At 46.5% G+C, this 24,370-nt stretch overlaps 1 protein-coding gene across 2 annotated transcripts in view; it reads right to left on the bottom strand.

The window, feature by feature from the left end:
- Window positions 1-491: 491 nt before the first annotated feature.
- The window catches only part of NDUFA10 (NADH:ubiquinone oxidoreductase subunit A10), a 29,340-nt gene continuing 5,461 nt past the window's right edge, over window positions 492-24,370 (bottom strand). Inside the window, exons 5-10 of one of the 2 annotated variants that reach the window (XM_006082989.3) lie at window positions 21,599-21,720; window positions 20,446-20,525; window positions 18,659-18,713; window positions 16,746-16,831; window positions 8,830-8,938; window positions 492-896 (exon numbers count right to left, since the gene is read on the bottom strand). In XM_006082989.3, coding sequence (XP_006083051.1) covers window positions 828-896; window positions 8,830-8,938; window positions 16,746-16,831; window positions 18,659-18,713; window positions 20,446-20,525; window positions 21,599-21,720 — 521 coding nt within the window. In that variant the 3' untranslated portion in view covers window positions 492-827. Of the gene's footprint in view, window positions 897-8,829; window positions 8,939-15,218; window positions 15,457-16,745; window positions 16,832-18,658; window positions 18,714-20,445; window positions 20,526-21,598; window positions 21,721-24,370 lie in introns of those variants that run through there. The other variant, XM_023743862.1, reaches the window with a different exon arrangement.

Consider the following 24,370-nt stretch of genomic DNA (forward strand, 5'->3'; position numbering starts at 1 on the left):
CACAATGTATAGCTTAACCCCTGAACTAAAATGCCGAACTCTACAATGAGCTGCGAGGCACGTCACCTAGTTTCCTGTTTTAGAGGTGGGGGAGGAAACGGGATTTTCTCCCGCTCCTCTCTTCCACTGACAGTGGATTCTCAGAGAACGAAGAGCATGCTATTTTGCTTTTGTTTTATCCCACCGACACTGTGAGCTCGGATCTGCCTTCAGAGGAAGGACTCATGAGCCCAGGGGTGCTGCTCATCACACAAGACTCCCAAACATCTGCTCTATAGTCTATGCTAATTCCTTCCATTTTTTGGTATTCCCTCTTTATTTTTTTTACTTTTCTCTAATAGATTGTTAGAATAAACAGAGTAAATGGTTAAATCTTAGTATGTTTCTGAATTAAAGCAAACCACATCACAGTAAGCGGCGAGCGGAATGGCAAATGAGCGTGGGCACATGCGCGACATGCCCGTGTGCGAGCAGAGTCTAACGGAGACAAGTGCCACAGAAGCAGTTTATTTCTCGAGTCTGAAGAAGCCACGTACCAGCCTGCACAACACGGACACAGGTGGGAGAAGAAACCCTTCTAGTGGAGCCTGGCCCCCCAGCAGACATCCTTTGCCCCGTGATCATTACGAATCGCTGCCACATAAAGCTGCAGACTCCGATGCTCCTGTCTACCCTGACTACACCGCAGGGACGACTGCCATTGCTTCCACGGTGCGATGTTCAGATTGTTTACTTCCCCCAAATTTTAAAGCTACGAGGAGGCCACGAGAGTGCAGACTGGAAGCTTCTTCTTCACTGCCAATACAGCTCTAGCAGAGGGTGGTCCGTCACTTCAGCCAGATCCACTTGTCGCCCACGTCCGCATTATACCCGGGGCAGTACTTGCGGCCCGGCAGCTGTGGGAGGAAGCAGGCATGGTCACCATGGGTTTACAAGCAGGTCGGTCCCCCAGCCCACTGCCCTGCGTTCTCCACGCCCTGCTGTGAGTGATGGGCTCCACAGGCACCGGGCACAGCACAGCTCTGCCCGAAAAAGCTTCTGTCCTGGCAGGGGGCCTATAAATGCAAACTAACCAAGTGTCCCATCCTGTCAGGAGAGTGACGAGGCCATGGAGGGGACACCTGGGTGAGAACTGGACTGGGAGTGACCCAGCAGACACCAGGGCGACAGCATGTTCCTTCTTAATGCTCTGCTCAGCACCATGTGAAAACCCACTGATGAAGTCCCAGCTGAGTGGTCACTGTCCAGCAGGAAGCACAGGAGCACTGGGCTACAATTAACACGAGGCCTCAGTCAGTGCGGGTAAGGAGGAGCCATGGTGGGAGCCGTTAGCTGCTCAGGACCCAGAGCTGCCGCTGCAGGAGGGCAGGAGGGGCTATCACGGCAGCAATGATGTTGGAGGACAGATGGCTCAATGCCCGCTCCTCCTGGTGGCAGTTGGGGAGCAGGGGCCCTGTGATACAGTCCACAGAGTCTGGCCTCCCAGGACACAGGCAGGTGGGCCTGGAACAGCAGCTACCAGGCATTCCCATGGGCAAAAGAGCCGGCATGAGAGCACAATGATCATGGCTGTGACGGTGGCCAGCTAGGCAGGACCCGCTCCTTGTGCAGGGAAGGCTTGTACCGGGTGCTGGGGCTACAGGACCAGAAGGGGCAGGAAGACAACAGGGAGCCGCATTTCAGCTCTCTGCTTCCAACAAGTACTTTGGTTACCACAGGGTGGTCACTGGGCCAGAAGGGCTGCTCCCTGTGGGTCCATGTGACTGACACCTGCATCTGGCTTCCACGGGCCTCAGGGCTCAGGAAGCCTGGAGACACAGAGGGGCAGGAACAGTGTGGGAGGAAGGTCAGGTGGTTCCCCAGGGACATAAATAAATAGATGACGCAGCAGGGAGAAGAGAAAGCAGGTCCTCACAGCAGAATGCTAAGGACGCAGGACTCACAGAATCAGAAAAAGTGTAATTTGGCAACCATCCTATTCATAATTTAGCCAAGAAAATCAATAAATGGTAGAATGAACACTTGAGGAGGAAATGGACATTGACAGTTTCAGAGTATGCCCCTCAAATATTTACTAATTACAAAGAGTGAAGACACAATCTTAGTCAAGGGACCAAAGTCAATACAACCCATAACAGGACAGACAGGAACCAGGTGCCACCTGACAAGATGCAAGCAGTTCTGTGACAGGCCCACAAAAATAAAACGCAGCCTCAATCTGATCATGGGAAGCAGCGAACGGTCAGGTGGAGGGACACTAAAAAATACCTGTCCTGTGATCTTCAAAAGTGTCAAGGTCTTAAATGTCACGGAAAGCTTGAGGAACTATCAGATTCAAAGAGACTACAGAGACAAGACAATCAGATGCAATCCATTATCCAGGGTGGGCCCTTTTGTTCTAAAGAACATTACTGGGGTGACTGATCACCCTGGAACCAGGTCTGGGATTAGCAGCAGCAACATATGAACACCAATCCCCTAACTGCAGGAGAAGGTCCTTGACCTTAAGAGTCACACATCATGGCAGGGGACACCTGGCCCACCCAAGAGGACCTGACCCTGGGACCTGAGAGCCGGCTTTCCCAAGGAGTGCCCAGGATGCTGTGCAGGAGCCACACCTGAGACCTGGGTGCCCAGGAAATGCTGTGCAGGAGCCACACCTGAGACCTGGGTGCCCAGGAGATGCTGTGCAGGAGCCACACCTGAGACCTGGGTGCCCAGGAGGTGCTGTGCAGGAGCCACATCTGAGACCTGGGTGCCCAGGAGGTGCTGTGCAGGAGCCACACCTGAGACCTGGGTGCCCAGGAGATGCTGTGCAGGAGCCACACCTGAGACCTGGGTGCCCAGGAGGTGCTGTGCAGGAGCCACACCTGAGAACCTCAGTTTTAAAGTATTTGAAGCTAATTGGCACCGTTTGATCACAAAGGTTCAGACAAGTTATTTTCCTATTTTTGTTATTTTTTAAAATTTGAAACATTCTAAAATAAAACATCGATAGAATGAAGACCACTGAAAACATAGTGTGAGACTGTCAGCAGGGACCCTCTGGCCAAGAACCGATCCTAAGGGCATGCCCGAGCCCAGGGAGGGAAGAGCACCAGCCGCATCAAACAGGGGCCACATCTCCAGGCTTCAAACATATGGAGAATTCGATGTGACAAAACAGCACAAGTGACAAGAGCTGGGTAGATGGAGTACAAGTCTCCCGAGATCCCAGCACTGTTCTGGAATGAGAGAACTACTAACTAGTGTGAGACTTTGATAAATCAAGGATGACTATTTTAATCACTAGGTTAGCCACTAAAAACCATTTAAAAATAATGTTAACTAGTAAACAAATAGAGGGGGAAATAGGATTAAAAATTTTCATCCAAAAGAAGACAGGAAAAAAAATACATAAAACATGTAAGAACAATATAAAATATACAGTAAGGTAAGCTACTTATTTATTTTTTAAAAATATTCTTTTTATTGATTTTAGAGAGGAAGGGAGAGGGAGAGAGAGATAGAAACATCAATGATGAGAGAGAATCATTGATCGGCTGCCTCCTGCACATCCCCTACGGGGGATCGAGCCCGCAACCCAGGCATGTGCCCTTGACCAGAATCGAACCTGGGACCCTTCAGTCCGCAGGCTGACATTCTATCCACTGAGCCAAACTGGCCAGGGCTAAGGTAAGTTATTTAAACATAAATGTATCTGTAATTGCATTAAATGTGAACAGATAAATATTCCCAACTTTCAGACTGAACAGAACTAAAAACATAACTGTTTTCAGGTTACAAGGTGCCCACTGGAAATATGAAGATACAAAAAGGTTGAAATTAAAAGATGCAGAAAAACAACTCTACCATGCAAATACTAAGCAAAAGAAGGCTACAGATGCTGCCTAAGCATTGAATGAAGTAAACTTTAAGGTAAGAACCAAAGATAGCGAGAAAAAGTTCAGAACCTATAAAACGGTAACTCCACTGAGAATTTATAGCAATTTAAATCTGTCTTCCTCTAATGACACAGCCTCTAAATCTACACAGAGCAGAACTGGACAGACGGAGAAGGGCACATCCACACAGAGGCAGATCTCCACATCTCTGACCACAAGGTGACGGGAGAGAAAAGACCAGTGAGAATGAGGACAGTGTGGAGAATGTGGCGAACAGAATTCACCCCGATGAGACCAACTGAACTGCACACAGTGTGGGAAGGAGACCCTCTCCCCGAGGACCAGGGAACGCTACCAAAATTAACCAAATGCAGAGCCGAAGGTCAGCCTCAATCACACCGCAAGGACTGAAATTGTAACAAGTGTGCTCTGACTAGAGTGGAATTAAGCCAGAAAATCAGTAACAGAAAGATAATTAGAAAGATCCCCACTGCTTTTAAGTTATCCAGAATAATTCAAATTAGCATACTGGTCAAAAAGGAAATGAGGTTATAATGAGAAAATACTTTAAATTGAATGATTATGCAACGATGACATTATGAAATCTAGCTAAGCTAAGTTTGGAGGACAATGTGTCCAGCTTCAAATGCATATACCGAATAGTAAGACAACCCACCTTTTGCCTTAAGAAGTTAGAAAAGTAGTAAATGAAAGGAAAAAGAGCAGTGATCAGTGAATTGGATGTACAGCAGATAACACCAAGCAAGAAGCTGGCTCCGTGGGCAACAGGCTCCCTCCAAGGGGAGGGAGAGCAGGGCAGTGGCTATTCGCAGGCGTGACCAAGTTAAAAACATAAAAAAAGACAAACAACTTCATGCCAAGAAATCAGAAAATTTAAACAAAATGGGGGCAAATGCCTTAAAAAATATAACTTGAACATTAAATATTCTGTGTCTATTAAAGAAAATAAATTAACAATTTAAAATATTCCAACAGAGCCCACTAGTGAATCTTTGCAAACACGGCAGGAAGAAGCAACGCCCATCTTACACAACTTTCCAGAGAATAAAAGTGACAGCTTAGTGCCTGATGCCGGCAGGATAATGATAGTAAATCTGACAAGGATACTGTGAGAGGAAAATTACCATCCAGCCTCTCAGGAACATAGATGCAAAACCCTACATTAAACGTGTGCATTAGATCCAGCTATACACGAACAGGGAGATGTGCCCACAGGTGGGACCTACCCAGGATTCAAGGTGTGGCCTCACATCGAAAATCAGTCACTATAACTGACCATATTTACAGAAAGAGGAGAAAGATCATCCAGGGCAGACAAGGGGTGGTAAACTCAGTACCAGACCTGAAGAAAGTCTTTGGAAAGTAGTAATAAGATGGAACTGCCTCACCTGAGAAAGAGTATCTAAAACTAACTTACAGCGAACATGACACTGATTGGTGGGCCATGAGATCAGAAACAAGACAGGACGGCACGGTGACAACCTCCACTCAGTATGAGCTAGACATCTATCCAGGGTAGTCAGGCAAGGAAAGTAAAAGGGGGGAATAAGATTAGAGAGATAAAACTGTTATTTGCTGGCTTGTATTTTTCTTTTGCTTTTTATATCATGGGACTTTTGAATGTCCATGTTCCATACAGAGTTAACATGTGAAACATCCTGTGTTTGCCACAGTTGTCAGATGATGGCCCGGCTGCTGGTTCGCTGGAACTTTCCTGACTATGAGCAGCGCCATTACAACTATGAGCAGGGTCACCTAGAAATGTCACACATAAAGGGCATCATCTATATAATCGGCTCTTGTTCAGCTCTTCAGTCTGTTGCATCTCTTGGGAGCAGCCCCACACGATTACCACGCCAGACGGAGTCTCCCCTGCTCTGGATACCAGGCTTACTTTCCCAGGGGTAATCAGGCTCACTCTTTCTTGCTAAACAGAGAGAAATAAATACAATCTATACTTTATAAATAGGCACATATTAACAGAAGAAATGAAAACTCCTACAGGCATGAGCTGTTGCCCAGTTATAATCAATGAAATACACACACTGAAACATAAGCTCTGTGAAGACATGACTAATCTGGTTCGCTGGGTCTCCTCAACTTCTTGACCTTAGGCTTTCCACTCCCTCTGTGCTTACAGAGATCACCGGCACCATGACTTCAAATGTCAACCACATGCTGACGACTTCTAGATTCATAGTTACAGCCCTCACTTACTGCCAGACTCCAAACCCATTAGACCCGTTACTCAACATCTCCTCATGGGGATACTAAGTGTCTTGAACGTACCATGTCCAACAGTGAATTCTTGATTTTTCCCTGAAGCCTGTACCTCTGTGTTGTCCAGTATCAGCCAATTCCCACCCGAAGAGTTCCAGTTTCTGAGCCCTAATGCAGCAGTCAGCTCACTTCTCTCTCCCACTTTCCAACACCAAATCTCAACAGATGCTGGAGGTTCTACCCACAAAATGACGACTTTTCCAAAGTTGTATGATGACGCTGCCCTCTGACATGTACTCTGCAAACCGCCTCCTGGTGCTCCCCCTGCTTCGCCCACACCCTTGGCCAATCTGCTTCAAGTTAGAGGCAAAATATTCCCAAGACATAGTGTGTCACACACGTCCTCCTTCTTGCCATGTCCTACCCAGGTAAGCCATCTCTCCCTTACTACCTGTCCCCTCCCTCCCTCTGCTCCAGCACAGTCCTCCTTCCTGTGTCTTGATTGTGCAGGAAAAGCCTTCCCTCACATCTGGGGCTCCCCTCTCAGTGCCCCAGCCACTCCCGCCTCCTGCATCTCTGCCCACACTCCTTCTTGTGAGGCCTTCCTGGCCCACAACCAAGATCTTTAAGTTCAGCTCTCCTCGCAGGGGCTCTGTCCTAACCTCTGCTGGGAATTTAATTTTTGTCCACAGCACTGGTCACCACTGTTCAACCAATTGTTTTACTTTTTGTTTTGTTTCCTTCCACTGTGATGTAAGCTCTGTAAGGGCCAAGATCTTGCCCATCTTAGGCACTGCTGTCCCATGTCTAGGACAGTCTGACACTAGCATACACTCACTAAGCATGTAGTGGAACAAGTAACTGAGCTAATGAACAAATGGCACAAATGTGTGACAGAACAAGACGGAGAGCCTGGCGCCACAGAACCTGACATGAGGAGAGTGTGGCTGCTGACATCATCCAAGGTCACCTCCCCACTGGGGCCAAGGTTTCATACCCGTGTGCCACTGCCTTTTTACTTTATTTTAAAAGGACACTTCACACCGGTAATACAAGTAGAAAGCCTGTACCCTCATCATAAACAATAGAGCATGAAAAAAAATATAAAAATGAAGCCAAGTTACTAATTCCACACACATATCAATGACTACAAAATTCCTGAGCTTGCCTTGTTTCTTTGTATAAAAGTGAGACTATCAGAAGTGAGCCAGATGCTAAAGATGTAATCAGAATAATTTTTTTAATTTAAAGGGCAAAACTTTCTCACTAGTAATTTATGTATGTTTTTAAATCCTCTCTCTACCCAGCACATTAAGTCCCCAGGCCCCACTGGTCTGGACTAACAGACAGCACTGAGCGACCATGGATGCCCTCCGGGCTGTGATGACAGCAGACTCTGCAGGAGCCAGATGAGCACGTTACAGGATCTGAACTCGGTCTGAGTCCGGGAAGGGCTGTGTGGTCAGCTGCCTCTGCATATTATGAAGAGGGGCTATAGGGTCAGGCTTGGCACAGAGGATGCCAGGCAGGAAGCTGCAGGACAAACTGAAGTAAGATCATGGAGGCTGCACAGAGGCGTAGCTGTGACGCCAGAAGAAAACGAAGCCATTTGTAAGATGGACTCCACAGGACCGGGTAAGCCATTAAATGCAGTGAGTGGAACATCACCAAGCAGGTTTCCTGGCCTTTGCAAGCGGCAGAGGTGGCACAGCTAAGCCTTGCCACAACCAAACTGTGGACCCGCACAGTTCCACTCAAACAGACGCAGACTGCAAGTAGTCACACCCAGAGGCCAGCACGAAACATGCAAACATACCCACTGAGGTAACTCAGAGTTTCCTAAAATTTCTACACTGAATAAAATCACCTTCAAAACAACTAGAAGAACTTACTTAAAAGAAAATGCCAAAGACCTCAAGTAAGAAAGGAAGCGGTGGGACATACTACAACACCCAATCACTTCAAGCAATTTGCAAGCCTCAAATCCGAGAATTACAGTTGTGCGAAAGTATTTAACTTTCAATTTACCCAAATGGTGCCTGCTTAGCTTGTCTAATTTAAATACAATCATTTCACACGTTTGCCATTAACAACCCCAACCACAGCTGATGGAGAAAGGGCTCATGTTCCGACTATTCCACCGGCACCCGCATTCCAGAGAAGACTCTCTCTCCATTCACCCATTGGGTTCCAAACCAGAACCGATGCATGTTCTCTAAGTTCATGGAATCTTGCCTGAAATGACTCCACAAACCATTGTGAAAATAATTCACTAAAAAGGTATGGAAATCAGATAAGACCAATAAAGCAGCTGACCCTCCTGACCTTTGCCCTCATTGCTGTCCAACCGGGCCACCCCTCCACTATTTATGGGCCATGAAGAGCAGAAGTTAAAGGTGATAATAATGACATGGAGATAAAGCTAAGGAACCCACAACATTTTTACACCAAGATAACATGCTGATGAGGAATGTCGCTTGCACACACGCTGCCCAGAACATCTTCCTCTTCATGGCCTGGCCGTCTGAGGGCCGTGTCAGCTTTACAGACCAGGATAAAGGGAGAAAAGGAGAAGCATTTCAACGAAAAGAAAGCTCTTTCACTGAAAAGAAACAACAACCAGAACCATTTTTCAGAGAAGCGATGTTGTCCCCAGTTGTTTGAGACCCACAGCAGGTCAGCTCTCTGGCTTCAAAGGTCTTACCTCTGAGAATTCACGGAAGACTCGGTCACTCTGGTGTGCTCCAATCGTGATTTCTGGGAGATAGATTGGAATGGTTGTGTAATTCAGCACCTTCAACTTATCCTGAACCCTAGGAAATAAGACAAACATGGGTCACGCTACACCACCAACATAAATAATGAAATAAGCTGTAAGGCTGGTTTTTAAACACATCCATATTAAAAAATTAATACATTCAAATAAATGCCATTCATTCCCAAGCAGTCATCTTGACGCACAACTTTCACCCCAAAGACCATCTGCTCTTTGTGGCGCTGCTATTGGAATGACTTTCACAGCCTGAGTGGAGTCTTTCAAAAGCCTCAGGGGCCGGATGACTACCTTTGGGAATGGATACAAAATGGAAACATAAAAAAAGAGCCACAGTGTGCTTTATTTATTTTTTAAAAAATATTTTTATTTATTTCAGAGAGGAAGGGAGAGGGAGAGAGAGAGATAGAAACATCAATGATGAGAGAGAATCATTGATCGGCTGCCACCTGCACACCCCCTACTAGGGAGCAAGCCCACAACCCAGGCATGTGCCGTTGGCCAGAATCGAACCTGGGACCCTTCAGTCCACAGTGTGCTTTAAATATAGGGATAGCAGGAATAAAAAGTAACAACAAACACCATATATTTCAATGTCATGTACATAGTGTCCTCATTAAAAACTTGCAAAATGAATGAGTCTTGAGGAAAGAGACTTGAGTCAGGTGGGTCCGCCAGGTTGACAGCACAGCATCGTGCCTGCCACTCCCCCAAAGACCGACACCATCTGCAGGGTCTGCAGGATCAGGGCTCTGGGACTCAGGGCGTGGGGAGTGGGGGAGTTTCCACACAGGATGGGCTGTTGTGCCAGTGCTTATAACAGGTCTAGCTCTCTGCCTTTCTTGGCACCGATAAATACAAATCATAGGGTCCTCTCCTTGTTTCTCCATTTTGTTTTGCTGGATGCTAAAATATTTATACTTCTGTAATTTGCTTAAATTAAATTTAGTCTGAATATAAACACTATACTTGAAGATGAAAAGCATTTTTGGGGCTTTTAGAAAGAAACATTAAAATAAAGTCTCCTTTCTTAAGGGCTCAAAACAAAGAAAATAATTATTTTAAATGGCCACTTTCCCATTAAGGAGTTATAATGGCAGATGTTTCTGCTTGTAATGGCCCAAATGGAAGTTTTTTAAATGTCTCTGGCTCTCAGCCACTTGGTGAGAGCAAGTCCAGACCTACCAGGCAAACCCAAGCCTGTCCCCACCCCACGGGCAGGCCCCACTGCATTCGGAATAGCCCGATCTGAATCCAGGGCTTGTGATCCTCTGTCCCTCTCCCACAGAGGGACACAGAGCACCAGAACTCACGGTCGGTGCGTGGACAGCAGGTAAAGGCACACCCAGGTGTCACAGTAAAAGTCACCTCACTGACTGAATAATCCCCCAACCAGACATCACTCCAGAAATCCTGCCAGGATAACTGACTGCTGGCCTAGGATCCTGATGTGGACTTCACCTGCCATGCACGTGGCTGTAGTGCACACAACTCAGACCAGAATTCTTCTCTTCTAACAGTAATTGGTTTTAGAATATATTTCATAAGCATGTATCAATAATGCATAAATACACATCTTTTTATTTTTAACACAAATAGAATTATTTCATTCTTATTATACAAGGACAATTTTTAAAGTGATCTCACAATAAACAGTTTCAAGTAAAAATGAAGTTTGTATGTTTAAATGTTAACAAATATCAAGGTACATAGATCTGGTTTTCTCTACAGCTTGAAAATCCTAAAAAAAATTGTGGAAAATTTGAAAGGACTTACTGGCTTGGCCTGGGAACTTGAGAGGAATACACAGAGCAACAGCGCCATCTATGTTTGACTTGGCAGAACTATATTTTCACATAACCTCCCCAAAAGGATGGATCTGGACAAACATGCTTCAAACTGTTTTTGAAGATTAAAAAATTATCTGTGACTGTTCAGACTTCTTGAAACTGGCTATACTGCTCCTCCAGTGCCTCACTATGAGCCTGAATTGTGACCTCAGAAGAGCCTGTGTAACTATCACCAGTAAAGCCACATCTTTATCTCTAATCATCTAGACAGATTGAAGATAAGGAATGAGGACAACAGGAAGCCATAATTTTATGACCCAGGAAGCAAAAGCAATGAAACAAAACATTCTGTTCACAGAGCACTCAATCTGATTAAGGAGAACTGGCTGAGAGTAAAATAGCCTCTTAACATCATGACCAAAGTACATTTAAATGAGATTAAATGTACTCAAGTTTAGTTTATAATATGAGGTGCTAGACCACATATTTTAAAACAAAATGTGAGGCAGGAAAAGACCAAACAACAACAATAGTAAATTATGTTTTATGACGCAACTGTTCCCCAATTAACAGAATGTCTATAGTTCCTCCTAAAACACGTCCAAAGCATCTTTTTAGTCTTTCCTGAAGTGTAAAGGTCTGTGTGGAGCACTACATTTCTGATCCCACACTCACAACTCAGTTCTATAGCACTGGACATGCACATCAGAAAGACGTCCTCCAGGAGCCACGGATCACAGGACTCAAAGAGGGAGGGCTCGGGGGGAGCAGCAGGAAGGCAGAGGCCCGGCTGCTAACCAGTCAGCACAGGAGTGAAGCCGACAGCGCGGGCACCAGTCAGTTACGGATCACAGCTATGAGATCAGAGCGCTCTCAAGGTTGAAAACCAGTTACCACTCAGCATCAGCACACACAAACATAATTACACACTGACACACGTAACTGAGACGGTACAACATTGCTCTTAACCAGTAATTTGGTCAAGTTCTGGATAAAATGAGTATAACTAGTAAATGGCATGTTTACAGTAACTATCTCAGAAAATTGATCATAATTTTCACTTGAGTCCCCCAAATTAAGAAGTAGTACTGGAAAACAAACACCATTACGACTATACACTGTTATGAAATGTCTTTGGGGAAAGGGCAGAGGAGCACAAACTGGGAGAAGGATAGGACAAGAGCGTTTGCAATAAATGAACTGAAACAATTGAATGTTATAATTGTGAGCTTTGCGGGAATTATAGGATCTTTCTCTATGCTCTGATAACCACACAACTAAGTAACTACTAAAATTATGATTATAAGACAGGAATTTTGGACACAGTCTAGAATGATTCCAGATTGTGTTCAGAAAATGACACTGTATTACCAATGGAAGGACTCAAAAAGTGATTGCACATGGCCCAGTCTCCATAGAATGTCAGGAGAGTCACCTCCTATTTGATATTTCACATATTTTGCCCAACAGAAGCTGATATTAACAAGAATCACATATAAACCCACATACAATGATAGCCTAGAAAAGTTGAGGGGAGGTTTCCAGGAAAAACAAAAGTGACTATAGTCTTAGAAGATCACTCAGATTTTCACATATTTCCTGGGCAGGTGGGGGAGGGAGACTTGTGGGGCATTCTGATGGGCAGACCAGAGGGTTAGGACTGTGAACTATCCTAGAAGTGAGTCTTGGCCCCCTGACTAAACACAGCTCTGCCACTGCAGGACCCGGGGTGAGGAGAAAAGTGTCCCTGTGACATTCTGACCCGATGGGCGTGTGCACAGGGGATGGGTGGGATGAAGGAGTAACTGACCAGTGGACTGCAGATGGCGAGTGAGGGGATGAAATGAAACCCCAACAGCAGCAGAAGTAATGAAAGAGGAATGTCAGGGAAAGAAATCACTGGAGACAAACACACAACTTTAGGGTCAGGAAAGGAACGGGACCAGGAGATGAAAGCAGGGTTCAGGAAAGTGACAGCTGAACTAGGAGGCGACATTCAACAAGCCTGAGCTGATGAGAGCCTCGAGGGAGGATAAGATGATCATGCACAAGACCACAGGGAGGAGTCAAGAGCCAGACACCACACCCTCCAGACCACTGTCACAGGACCATGCCCGTCGGAGCTCTGAGACCTGTTTCCCTACCTGTGAAATGAGGAGAGCCCCCACCTGGCAAGAGTGCTGTGGAATCAAAAGTTTCTGAAACACCTTTCAGATACAATGTTGACATGAAGGGTGATTATGATTAAGGCTGAGACCTCAAGACATCAGACCTAGAGCTGGAACACTATGCAGCAGTTAAAGAAAAGGTGTAGATTTTTAAAGCAAGATTAAGAATAATACTGTATCAAATATCTTTTAGGGACATTTACAAAAACATCTAGACAAAACAATATAATCATCTAGACCAGTGGTCGGCAAACTCATTAGTCAACAGAGCCAAATATCAACAGTACAACAATTGAAATTTCTTTTGAGAGCCAAATTTTTTAAACTTAAACTATATAGGTAGGTACATTGTTATTAACTTAATTAGGGTACTCCTAAGCTGGCCTTTGCTAAAAACGTCCTCAATCTGATTGAGGTACATTCGCTGAGGTCGACCCCTTCCAACTCTCCCATCCACACTCATCTTGTATACTTGTTTCAGATAGACGAGTGTGGATGGGAGAGTTGGAAGGGGTCGACCTCAGCGAATGTACCTCAAAACAATGTACCTCCCCGGCACTGCATATCCTGCGGCCCGCCTGCGCCATGTCTCCCATCACCCGACCGACCGACACCCCCCACTTCTTCTAACGCCACTTCTTCAAAATAGACTTGCCCAGGCAGAAAACCGACTTCTGCGCACGGGCCACGAAGTTTCAATCGCACTGTACGTGCGCGCCCGCACGTGGTATTTTGTGGAAGAGCCACATTCAAGGGGCCAAAGAGCCGCATGTGGCTCGCGAGCCACGGTTTGCCGACCACTGATCTAGACAAAAGAGAAAGCTGACCACAGAGCTTTAGAAAACTAAGAGGATTTCCAGTTTCAGCTGAGAAGTAAAATGCCTGAAAGCCACCATTCTTGCCCTGCATGTCGTCCACAAGAAGCCCACTTTAAATACAAAGACTCAGTTGGAAGTGAAGAGATGGAGGAGGACAGACCCTACCTACACAAATCAGAGGCTGGAATAGTTGTATCAATTTCAGACAAAGCAGACTTCAGAACTAGAAAAATTACCCAGGATAAAGAGGGGCATTATGTAATGATAAGTGAGCTCATTCTCCAAGAAGAAATAACAACCCTAAACACCCATGCACCTAACAACATGGTATCAAAATGCATGAGGCAAAAATGAACAAAACTCAAAAGAGAAAAAGACAAGCCCAATATGCTAGCTGAAGACCTAAATGCTTCTCCCTGTGTCTGACAGACCCAGCAGACAGGAGCAGTGAGGAAACAGGGGACCTGAACACCCGTCCATCAGTCCACCTCACATTTACAAAACATTCCATTCAATAGCAGCAGAATCCACCTTCTCATGTTCAACTGGAACATCAATCAAGATAAAAAACTCTCCTGATCACACAGAACATCTCACCCAATACAACAGAGTAGAAATCATACAAAGGAAGCTCTCAGATCACAGTGGAATTAAACTAGAGAAATTTATAGCACTAAAGGCATATATCAGAAAAAGACTTGAAATGAATCTTCTAAGCTTCTACCTTAGGAAACTAAAGCGAGAAGGGCAACTGAAGCCTAAAGGAAGCAGATTAAAGAAAAAGAATAAAAACTCTAGAGTAGGTATCAATGACATTGAAAACAGAAAAATAATCAAGAATATCAACAAAACAAAAAGCTGATTCTTTATAAAGATCAATAAATATGACAAAATTTATAAAGGACTAATAAATAGCCAATAAAAATATAAATTATTTGAAGTTCAGGGTTTGTAAAATGCAAAATAAAGCAAATAATTTTCTCTGGTATCAGAATCACAAGATTTTGTTTGCTTTTTATTTTTACTACTAGAATCCCAGTGCATGAATTCACGCACAGGTGGGGTCCAGCCAGCCCGGCCCTGACTGGGGTGGATTGGGGCTGGGCCTGTTGGGAGGAGGAGATGGCAGGAGGTTGGCCAGCAGGCCTGCCCCAATCGGAGCCCAATCAGGGCCAGGCCAGCTGGGGGGAGGGGCTTCGGGCAATTGGCCAGTGGGCCCCGCCTCTGATTGGGGTGGGGGTGGGGGCCAATGGGGTGGGGTTGATGGGGGGCAGAGCTGGCTGGGGGGAGGGGCCGCTGGCCGACTGGAGTGGTGGGGGCTGATTGTGGGTGTGGCCGGCTGGGGGGAGGGGCCATGGGTGGTTGGATGGATGGCCCTGCCCCTGATCAGAGTGGGAGGGCCCATCATGGGTGGGGCCATCCAGGGGGAGGGGCCACAGGCAGTTGGCCAGTGGCCCCGGCCCTGCCCCCTATTGGGGTAAAGGGGGGCAATCGGGGGTGGGGTCAGCCAGGGGGAGGGGCTGCGGGCTGATCAGGTTGGTGGGGGCCCATGGGGACGGGGCTGGCCGGGGGTCGGGGCCATGGGAGGTTGGCCGGCGGGCCCCACCCTCATCTGCCAGTTCGCTGGCCGCAGTGGGCATCATAGCAACCAGTGGGAGTCATAGCGACTAGTAGTTCCAGTGTTACAGCATTCAGGTCCTGGCTTTTTATATATATATAAGATACTGTCTTCATAGGGACTTTCAGAAGACAGGTACAAGCTTGCAAACTGGTACACATTTTCTGGAGAATAATTTTAGAATATATCAGGAGTTGTAAAATGCATTCATACAATCTGGCCAGTAACTACACTTTTATACCTTAAGCGAGTAACTTGTACAATATGCTCATTACTGTACTATGGATATGAGGAAATTGAAATGACTGGAAAGATCAATATTTAAGAGGTGGTGTATCTCAGGGCTGACAAACTTTCTCAGTAAAGGGCCAGACAGTAAGTATTTTAGGCTTTGAGGCCTATATATGGTTGCTGTCATGTATACCTTTCTCCTTACAATCCTTTAAAAATGTGAGGACCACTCTGTGCAGCTGAGTGCTGGATTTGGCCCCCAAGCTGTGGTTTGCCACCCCTGATTTCTATCTCAACCAATAGATTCAACAGCAGACATGAAGGGCCATTAAAAATCAAAATTCTAAATATTTAATAAACTAGGGACATGCTCATGATACTAAAAATAGACTACAAAGATATATGCAAGATAATTTTTATTTAGAAATATATAAACACACACATTAAAAAAAAAAGACTGCAAGAACCAGCATTAAACTGTTAGCACTGGCTTCTGTGGTGGCAGAATCATAGGCGATTTCATTGTAATATGGGCTTTAGTTTCCCAGCTTTCCAATATGAGTGGATATGACTTCGACCTCTGATTCCTCGATCTGCCATCTTTTCAGTGTCCCTCACCCTCCTTACCAAGTTAAACCGCTCAGTCCTTCACTCTCCTCTGCTCCAGCCACACTGGCTGGGCTGCTGGGCACACTCTCCCACCAAGCTCCTGCCCAGGCCCTGTCCGTGACCTGGCCTCCCTGTCCCATGCTCACCCCCAAATACCACAGGCCCACTCCCTGCGTCACTCGGGCCTCTTCAGAAAACAGGCCTTTCTCGCACCTTCCCCAACAGCGTTTTCAGTCACTTGCTGTCCCGTTACCCAGGGTTGCCTTCCTTCAGCCTTTAGCACCGACACAGTTCTATTGATGTGGGTACTCTATCTCCCCAACAAAACATACATTTGATGGATGAGGTGTTTTACTTGATACTAAATCCTTTACATCTGAATCAGTGCCTGGCACGTGGTGAAGGTAAAGTGGCTGCTGAATTAATAACACAATCAATTCAATATAAGACCACCATTTGGAAAGAAAGAGGAAATCTGCCTCAGTAGAGGTTGGCCTGTTAACACCTAACTTGAAACATAGTTCCTTCACAAATCCGTGTCTGCAGCAGGCAACATATCCAACTCAAACACCAGCCCCCCTGTTCCGGCCGTTCTCAATGTCCCCATACTCACAGCATCCGCAGATGGTAGAAGGAACTGTCACTCTGGTCGAGCCACGGCCCCTTGTCAAACTTGAGGTATTCGATGTCCTCCACCACCTGGACAGTGGGAATTCCAATTTTAATGGCAAGTCTCATTTTAAATGACACGACATTTTAATACACCATAAACTACAAATATCTGGCAGGAAGAATCACACTATAAAAGTGAAAAAGGAAGGAAGTCCAAACAGATGGTCTTCAGTGAAGAGGGGGACTGAGTGATGACCCCTCAATGTGGGCGTCTTGCCCAGCTGACACAGGAGACATTACCTGACAGTCTGGGAGAAAAGGGGCAGGTAAGAAAGAGTCAGACTAGGGAGGAGACCTGAGTTTGTGACAGACTACTCATTTCCTCCAAGCAACTTCATTCCAGGAACAACAGAATAAGAAGAAAGTAAATGCGTTTCTTTGGGAAGTTCCATGACCCATGTTCTCAGCCCAAAGCCTGCGGCCAGGACAGCCTGGCCTCCCAGAGGAGCACCTTTAGGATGCACTCTCTCCCGAAACACACCCAACTGGGAGAAGTCATCTAAGTTTCAAGAATTTGGATGTATTCAATAAGAACTCAAATAATGACAGTCTTAGAGCTAAAATGCATCACTCTTCTCAAACACATGCCATCTATTCTCTCAAAGATTTCACAATAACCTAAAACAAGTCAGCACTACAAACACAGAAGGCTGGGAAGGAATGAAATGTGGCTGAATCAGTGGAAGAGCAAAATAAATCAAACCTAAAAGGAACTCTGAAGCCGGCCCAGAGCCAGCTGAACGCAGGCCTCCCATAGGAGAGCCCTGCTCTCTCTCCTCCAAGCCAGGAGGCAGCTCGGGGTGTTTCATAGGGAAGCAGGCAGCTCTGTGATCCTTCTGCTATGTCACCACCTGCAGCTCAAACCCAGATCACAAAATGTTTTTTCTTCTAAAATTCTTATTTTTTAAAGTAATTTATGCTTTTTTTAAAATGTTCTTATTGATTTTTTTAGAGAGAGAGGAAGGGAGAGGGTTAGAGAGACAGAAACATTAATGATGAGAAACATCATCAATCGGCTGCCTCCTGCACACCCCTACCGGGGATCAAGCCCACAACCCGGGCATGTGCCCTGACCAGAAATTGAACTGGTGACTTCTTGGTTCCTGAGCCACACTGGCTGGGCTGTGCTTAATATATAAGATGTGAGATAGTACTTTTCTTTTTTAGCAAATGAATGGTCAACTGCCTCAATACCTTTCAAGAAATAAGCTGTTTTCCTCTACTTTCTTATTAGCCTTTAAAATACTGTCTTTACCAAATCAAGTCTCACACATGTGCAGGTACACACACACACACACACACACACACACGTGAGCACGCATGTGCACCTGTTTCTGGACTCTGTACTGTTCCATTCATTTATTCATTTATTCTAGTATTACTACCACAGTGCTTTCATTGCCATAATTTTGTAATATGCTTTTGTATTTGGGAGGGCAAATGTTCTTATATTACTTTTTTTCAAAATTTTTTGGCTATTACTCATTAATTATACCGAGATTCACTTGAATTTTTACAAAATGCACCTACTAATTTGGGGGAAGCTGGTATCTTGACATACTAAATCTTTCTTGTTAACTAAGTCAAGTTTCAGTGTTACCTTCTATATCATAAATTCTGAAACAGGTAACTCGCAGTTCTTTGTATCCACCACTACATCATTTTAAGATCTCAGAAGCAGAATTATTTATAAGAAAATAATGTGCAGAGAGTGTGATGGGTGTGGAACTTCCCTTTGATTGTAAAACACAGCTGTTTCCCAGACCATTGGGAACTGAACTGATAATCTGATTTGCAAGAAGCTTATACATGAATTGGATTTAATAATCACAAACTTTTCAGTCATTTTCTTACCTTTTCTGCATCTTGAGCTTCCTTTACACTATACTGTAAAACTTCACATTTTTCACTGTAGATAAAGAGGAAAGTCAGTGTAAATTTTCCAAGCTTACATTACTGTACAAACGAGCACTTAACCTTGAAGTTGCCACTACAAACAGGCACAGGTCACATTCTTGAACTGGGCACTGGGCTGGGCCTGCACTGGCTACCACGGCCTGACTAGGTCAGGAGGACAAGTTACAAGTAGGAATGTGCCCGTGACTGGACAGTGACAACAGCAGGTCTGCTCCTGCCTTCCCTGCTGCTTCCACCCCACAAGCGTGAGAAACCAGAGCCACCTGTGTCTACAGAAGGCAGGGCACACAAGTCACCTGCACTGCTCTGCAGACTGTCTCCAGAGGCTGCACTCATTTAAAAAAAAAAGTACAAAGGAGGCCAGGGCCTCAGTGAGACATGTGTACTGACAGCAGCCCAGTGGTCATGGTGGACACACACATAGATTACCTGAGCTGCTAGAATCTAGAATTTCAGAGGCAAATGAACCATCAAAATAAGCTCTTTCAATCAAACTATGCAACAGGATAGCAACTCCCTTCCTTTTGTCCTTGGCACTGAAAAACCATGGTTGGATCCCAGAGAAAAGGGGCCAACAGAGTACCATTTACTCTGCCACTTCCTCTCGACACGGCCGTTAGAGACCTGCTCACCCAGCAGGAGATGACTGAAAGCTGCAGGCTGGTAAGACTATACCTTACCAGTGAAGGAGGCTGCTTCCATCTCCAGACCAACTAGACGGAAACCCTAGGCCACACCTGGCCAGAGGCCAGCAAGGCCACCCATTAGAGCCCACTCCTGAAGGGGACAGCAGAATGCCGAAGATGAACTATGCTTCCCACAGATTGTCCACACAGCAGACACAGGGACATTTTCTCATTTAGGTGTCTCTACACCAGCGCATCGTCCTATTCATGGGATGTAACCTATAGAATAAATACCTTAAGAATTCACAAGCTGAAATCCACATGAGACCCACTACTATGGTGCCAAACATCACCACCTCTGCAGACCATGATCAACAGGCTGCTGTTTCATTCACAGTTTTACTTCTGTGGTGTAAGAACTAGCTGTAGGCATACGTGTGTGTGTGTGTGTGTGTGTGTGTGTGTGTGTGTGTGTGTGTGAGATCTAACTTTTCCAGATGAACACCACACTATACCAGATTTTACAATGTCGCTCATGCTCCCTCCTGTCCACACTTGCCTCCTGCATGCATTTCTCACTCCTGACCCTGTGGTTTGAACAGACAGTCTGCACATGGATGAAGTTGATTCCACCCAGCAGCTCGTGGTATATGGATTTACAGGAGCCACTTAACCCAAACACTGATTGAGATTCCATTTAAAGTATCCACAGACACAGCTTATCTTCACACCTGTCTGTACTGGTTCCCTGAGCACCACCAAGCAACCCTTCTAGGTCAGTGTGAATGTGTAGTTGCCACCTAAAGTAAAAATATGTGAGTTTTCTCATGCTGAAACCCATGATGAAATAGAGCTTCAGTTTACTTAAAGCATAAAAAAATTTTAAAACTGTAAGACAAGAAATGTTTTGACAAAATAAGCAAACCAAAAAACAAACCAACCAACCAAAAACCCTGCCAAATCACACAGAAAAGTATGCTGTCAGATTAAACACTCAGACAACATCCCTGCACACACAGAGAGCTCCCCGGGCGGCGGGGCGTCAGGACCTGTGTGTGAAAGACTGTGCTCTCATAGATAGTCATGCCCTTGGCTCACCTCATTTCAGGAAGGAAGGTCTTCTTATAGGCGTTCTCGATGTCCTGAAGATAGGCAGAGGTGATCTTCATCTCATGTGGCTAAACAAACAGAAGTACAGGTGTGAAGGCTCAGCCTTCTCTGCCTTTACCTGTGCATGTATGAACTGTGGACACAATCAGTGGACAGTGTTTTCTTAGAACTCGTGCTGGGTGCTGCAGGGACTCTGGGTGATAGGAAGCGGCCTTGGGACGACTTAGGATTACTCTCATCTTCATCTCAGTGTCAAAAAGGTCCTGCCCTGGCTGGTTTGGCTCAGTGGATAGAGCGTTGGCCTGCAGACTGAAGGGTCCCGAGTTTGGTTCCAGTCAAGGGCACATGCCCGGGTTGTGGGCTCGATCCCCAGTAGGAGGTGTGCAGGAGGCAGCCAATCAATGATTCTCTCTCATCATTGATGTTTCTATCTCTCTCTCCCTCTCCCTTCCTCCCTGAAATCAATAAAAATACTTTTTTTTTTTTCCTAAATGTCCTTCTTCCCCAGGAAAATGTTCCCTCTGGGAGTGGCATTTCCAAACAGGAAGCAGTCCCAGGGCGAGTGGTCCTTATCAGTTACCCTTGTCCCCTTCATGCTGCAGAGCCAGCGCCACTAACCCAGTCCCAACCAAGGCCACAGAGAGTGAACGGATATGTGTGAGATGACCTTTCTACTCTTCAGTAAGCAGGAAAAGAGTTAAACAGATAGTAGTGGGATTCAGAAATCAGTTTTGATTCATAGGAAAAAAGAGGCATGAAATCCCCATTAGAGAGCAAAAGGTACATGGCCAAGGGAAGTCCTATTAGCACACCTGTCTTACAGAATGGTTTAGAACAGTGGTCGCCAACCTTTCGGACCTCACGGACCACCAGTGGTCCGCGGACCACCGGTTGGCGACGGCTGGTTTAGAAGACGCAGGCAAAGGGGACAACAGTGGGCTGGCACTAGGGACTGGAGGGCGCTGGTGGAGAGCAGCGACTGGCCAGGAGCCCTTCAGTCCTTGTGAAAGTGCCTGCTCTCTCGGGGCCATGTGTGCCCCACCCTGTGAGCCCCAGCAGTCATTTCTGCCTCCTGCAGATGTCCTGTGAGAGACAAGGAGGGTGCAGAAGAGAGATAGGCCTCAATGAAAAGCTGACTTACATCTCCCTTCTTCTGAATCTGAGCTTGGACCTCTGGAACGGGCATGTCGATGTAGATCACCACGTGAGGAGGCAGGTACTCGCAGATGGTCACTTTCTTCACCTCGTTGTAGTGGTCCACACCTGGCACATACAAGAGAGGCGCCATCTGTCATCTAACAGTCCAACGTAGGTGTTTCTAAAACATACTCTTCTTCAAATACAAGGACAAAGGCATATGCACCTCTCAGAGCCAGTCAGCTGTCAGTGCAGCTGCACACCAGCCCTGGGATGGCTCTGCAGGTGCCAGGGGGCTAGCACAGCAACCCTGCAGTTCCACGTTCCTAGAGTACCAGGCCCAGAGAGATCATGCTGGGATGCAAACCCTGACTTTAACAGCCTTAGGATTTTTAAATGCATCTTGGACACACTTAACACATTGTGGACAGATCACGAGAATGCTTGCTTCATATTACACAGTGTTTTACAAAGTATCATATTTTAAAAAGATATTAGCTTGTAAGAACATGTAATAAATAACTTCAAAATGCAAGGGGTATTTAATTTTAAAGCGTGCCTTTAACATTTATGTAAAACGTTTTTTGTACTAGTTCAATAGAAACTTACCTGGCCATTGGGTAAAGCTAGCACTAAAACTACTTACTTCCTAGGCAACAGGAATGGGTCATATACACCTCTTATATGTGTATTTATTTCTTCATCATAACAGATCTTCTCTAAGGAGTAAAAGACACCACCCTTGCCCACACAGGAACACTGTCAAGAAAGCATGGTCTGCACATTGTCACGTGGTAGAAACTTCCAGAAGTGACAAACTTTGTGATCACACTAAGATGCATGGAAAGAAAACTATCTTGCTCTAAAGCAAACACTCAGGTGACCACTCTTGGCAGCTCTGGTTTTCAAGGCAATTCAGGACAGGCCGCTGGTCCAAGGCAGCTGGGAAACACGAGAGACCAGTGAGGTGGAATCAGAGTGAATGGCCAAGGCTCACTGTGGATGCTGCTCCCCTGACCACAACCACCTAATATCTGCCCATGCAGAGAACACGCGGCCTTGAGTTTGCTTCCCATCCATTCACCCTGGAACCAGGCCCATCCCTCCCACATCAGGTTAGAGCTCCCTTCAGCTGCTTCCTCTATATTCCTGTTCATGCTCCCATTTCTTAGGCAATCTCACCTCCTTGTACGCCACCCACACGCAAGTGATCTCTTTCCCCCAACCCAGCACTGCAATGACTCTTGCTGTGGCACTGATGACTGTCCCCACTACCCTACGACTGTCCACCACTACCCTACTGGCCCTATGTGTATTCCTGACCATTCAGGTGCAATTCTGCACTGGCCTTCCTTCCTGGAACCTGGAAGCCCCCAAGGAGTCCAGTCTCAGGCCTCACCTCTCACTCTGTGGGCTCTGCAGTGCTGACTCCTCACACTCATCTCCAGCCCAGACCACTGCTCAGGACTTTAGCTCAGACACGCAGCTGCCTTAAGGACATCACCACAGCTCTCACAAGAATCTGACTCGGCATGCCCAGCTGCTGCCCTTGAGGGTCCTCCTCCCTTGGTGGCCCCGTCAGCCCAGGCAAGTCCACTTTTACTCTCCCCATGTTCCTCCCGCAGAGCTGACCCCAAGCTTGCCATGTGCACCTGCTCTGTCTCAGATCCACCCACCTCAGCAGGCTGCCCCACTGCCCCGTGTGGCCCTCACCCTATGATACACTCGTCCTCCTCCAATTTCCTCTCACCAGACATCCCTCCAGATACATGAACTCAAATCTCACCACATCCCTCACATGCCTAAAACACTACAGGGGCTCCTCAGTCCTTTCAGGAAAGTCCTAGCGACCAAGCTGAGGGGCAGCCCCTCCTCGTGCACCGTCCTCACTCATCCTGCTGCACGGCGCATGGCTCGCCAGGGTTCACTCTCTAAGGTCACCACACACCATGTCCCAGCTGGTTAGATGTCCTGTATGCTTCCACAGCACCCCGACAATACCAAGGACCCACACGCATTTTACTGCAATTAGCCACCTATGCTGCTTTAACACTGCCTCCCCACTGCAGGACAGGGGCGCCTCTGATACATCTTCATCTCCCTGGCACCTGAGACAGAGCCTGCACACAGCCTGCCCTCCAGAAGGCTGCTGACCGACTCTAACTGCCACTCAGTATGTCCAGCAGGGGTTGGTACTGTGGTCAGAGGCCAGGGCTCTGGCTGCTCCTTGTACAGGCATGCAGTGGACACCCTCAACAGCAGGGCAGATAGGCACACAGGAGCAGACAGCCTGGCCTCACTCATCACTGGCGTGCCTCCGCCCCCCCACTCACTAACCAAGAATGCTTACTCTGCCCTCCAGAGATGAGCCACCCCCCACCTCCCCTCCAGCAGGCAGAGCACACAGATAAAGGTCCATGGGCAGACTGACATGGCCTTTCCCCAGCCCCACCCCTCCCTGCCCCACCCCGCCCAGCACACTCCTGGGTACAATAACCTGGCCCGGCAGGGCAGGCTTCTATCACCTCTTGTGGTCAGATGACCTTTACCCAGGTCTTTATTCCTGTCCACATGCCACTTGTCAGACTCTGAACAATGCCCCTAAAAGCCTCAGTGCAGCACCCTGTTGGAGAGAAAGGGTGGTGATAATACCAGCTGTCACCAGGTATAGGCATGAGAGATGAAAGACACCTAATTACATAATACACTAGAAAGTGCACAGTTCAGGGAAATTAACTCTATTGACCAAAGAAAAATAGCTTAGGTAGCAGCTAGA

The sequence above is a fragment of the Myotis lucifugus genome, unplaced genomic scaffold (assembly GCF_000147115.1).
Source record: "Myotis lucifugus unplaced genomic scaffold, Myoluc2.0 scaffold_5, whole genome shotgun sequence".
Classification (NCBI taxonomy): Eukaryota; Metazoa; Chordata; class Mammalia; order Chiroptera; family Vespertilionidae; genus Myotis; species Myotis lucifugus.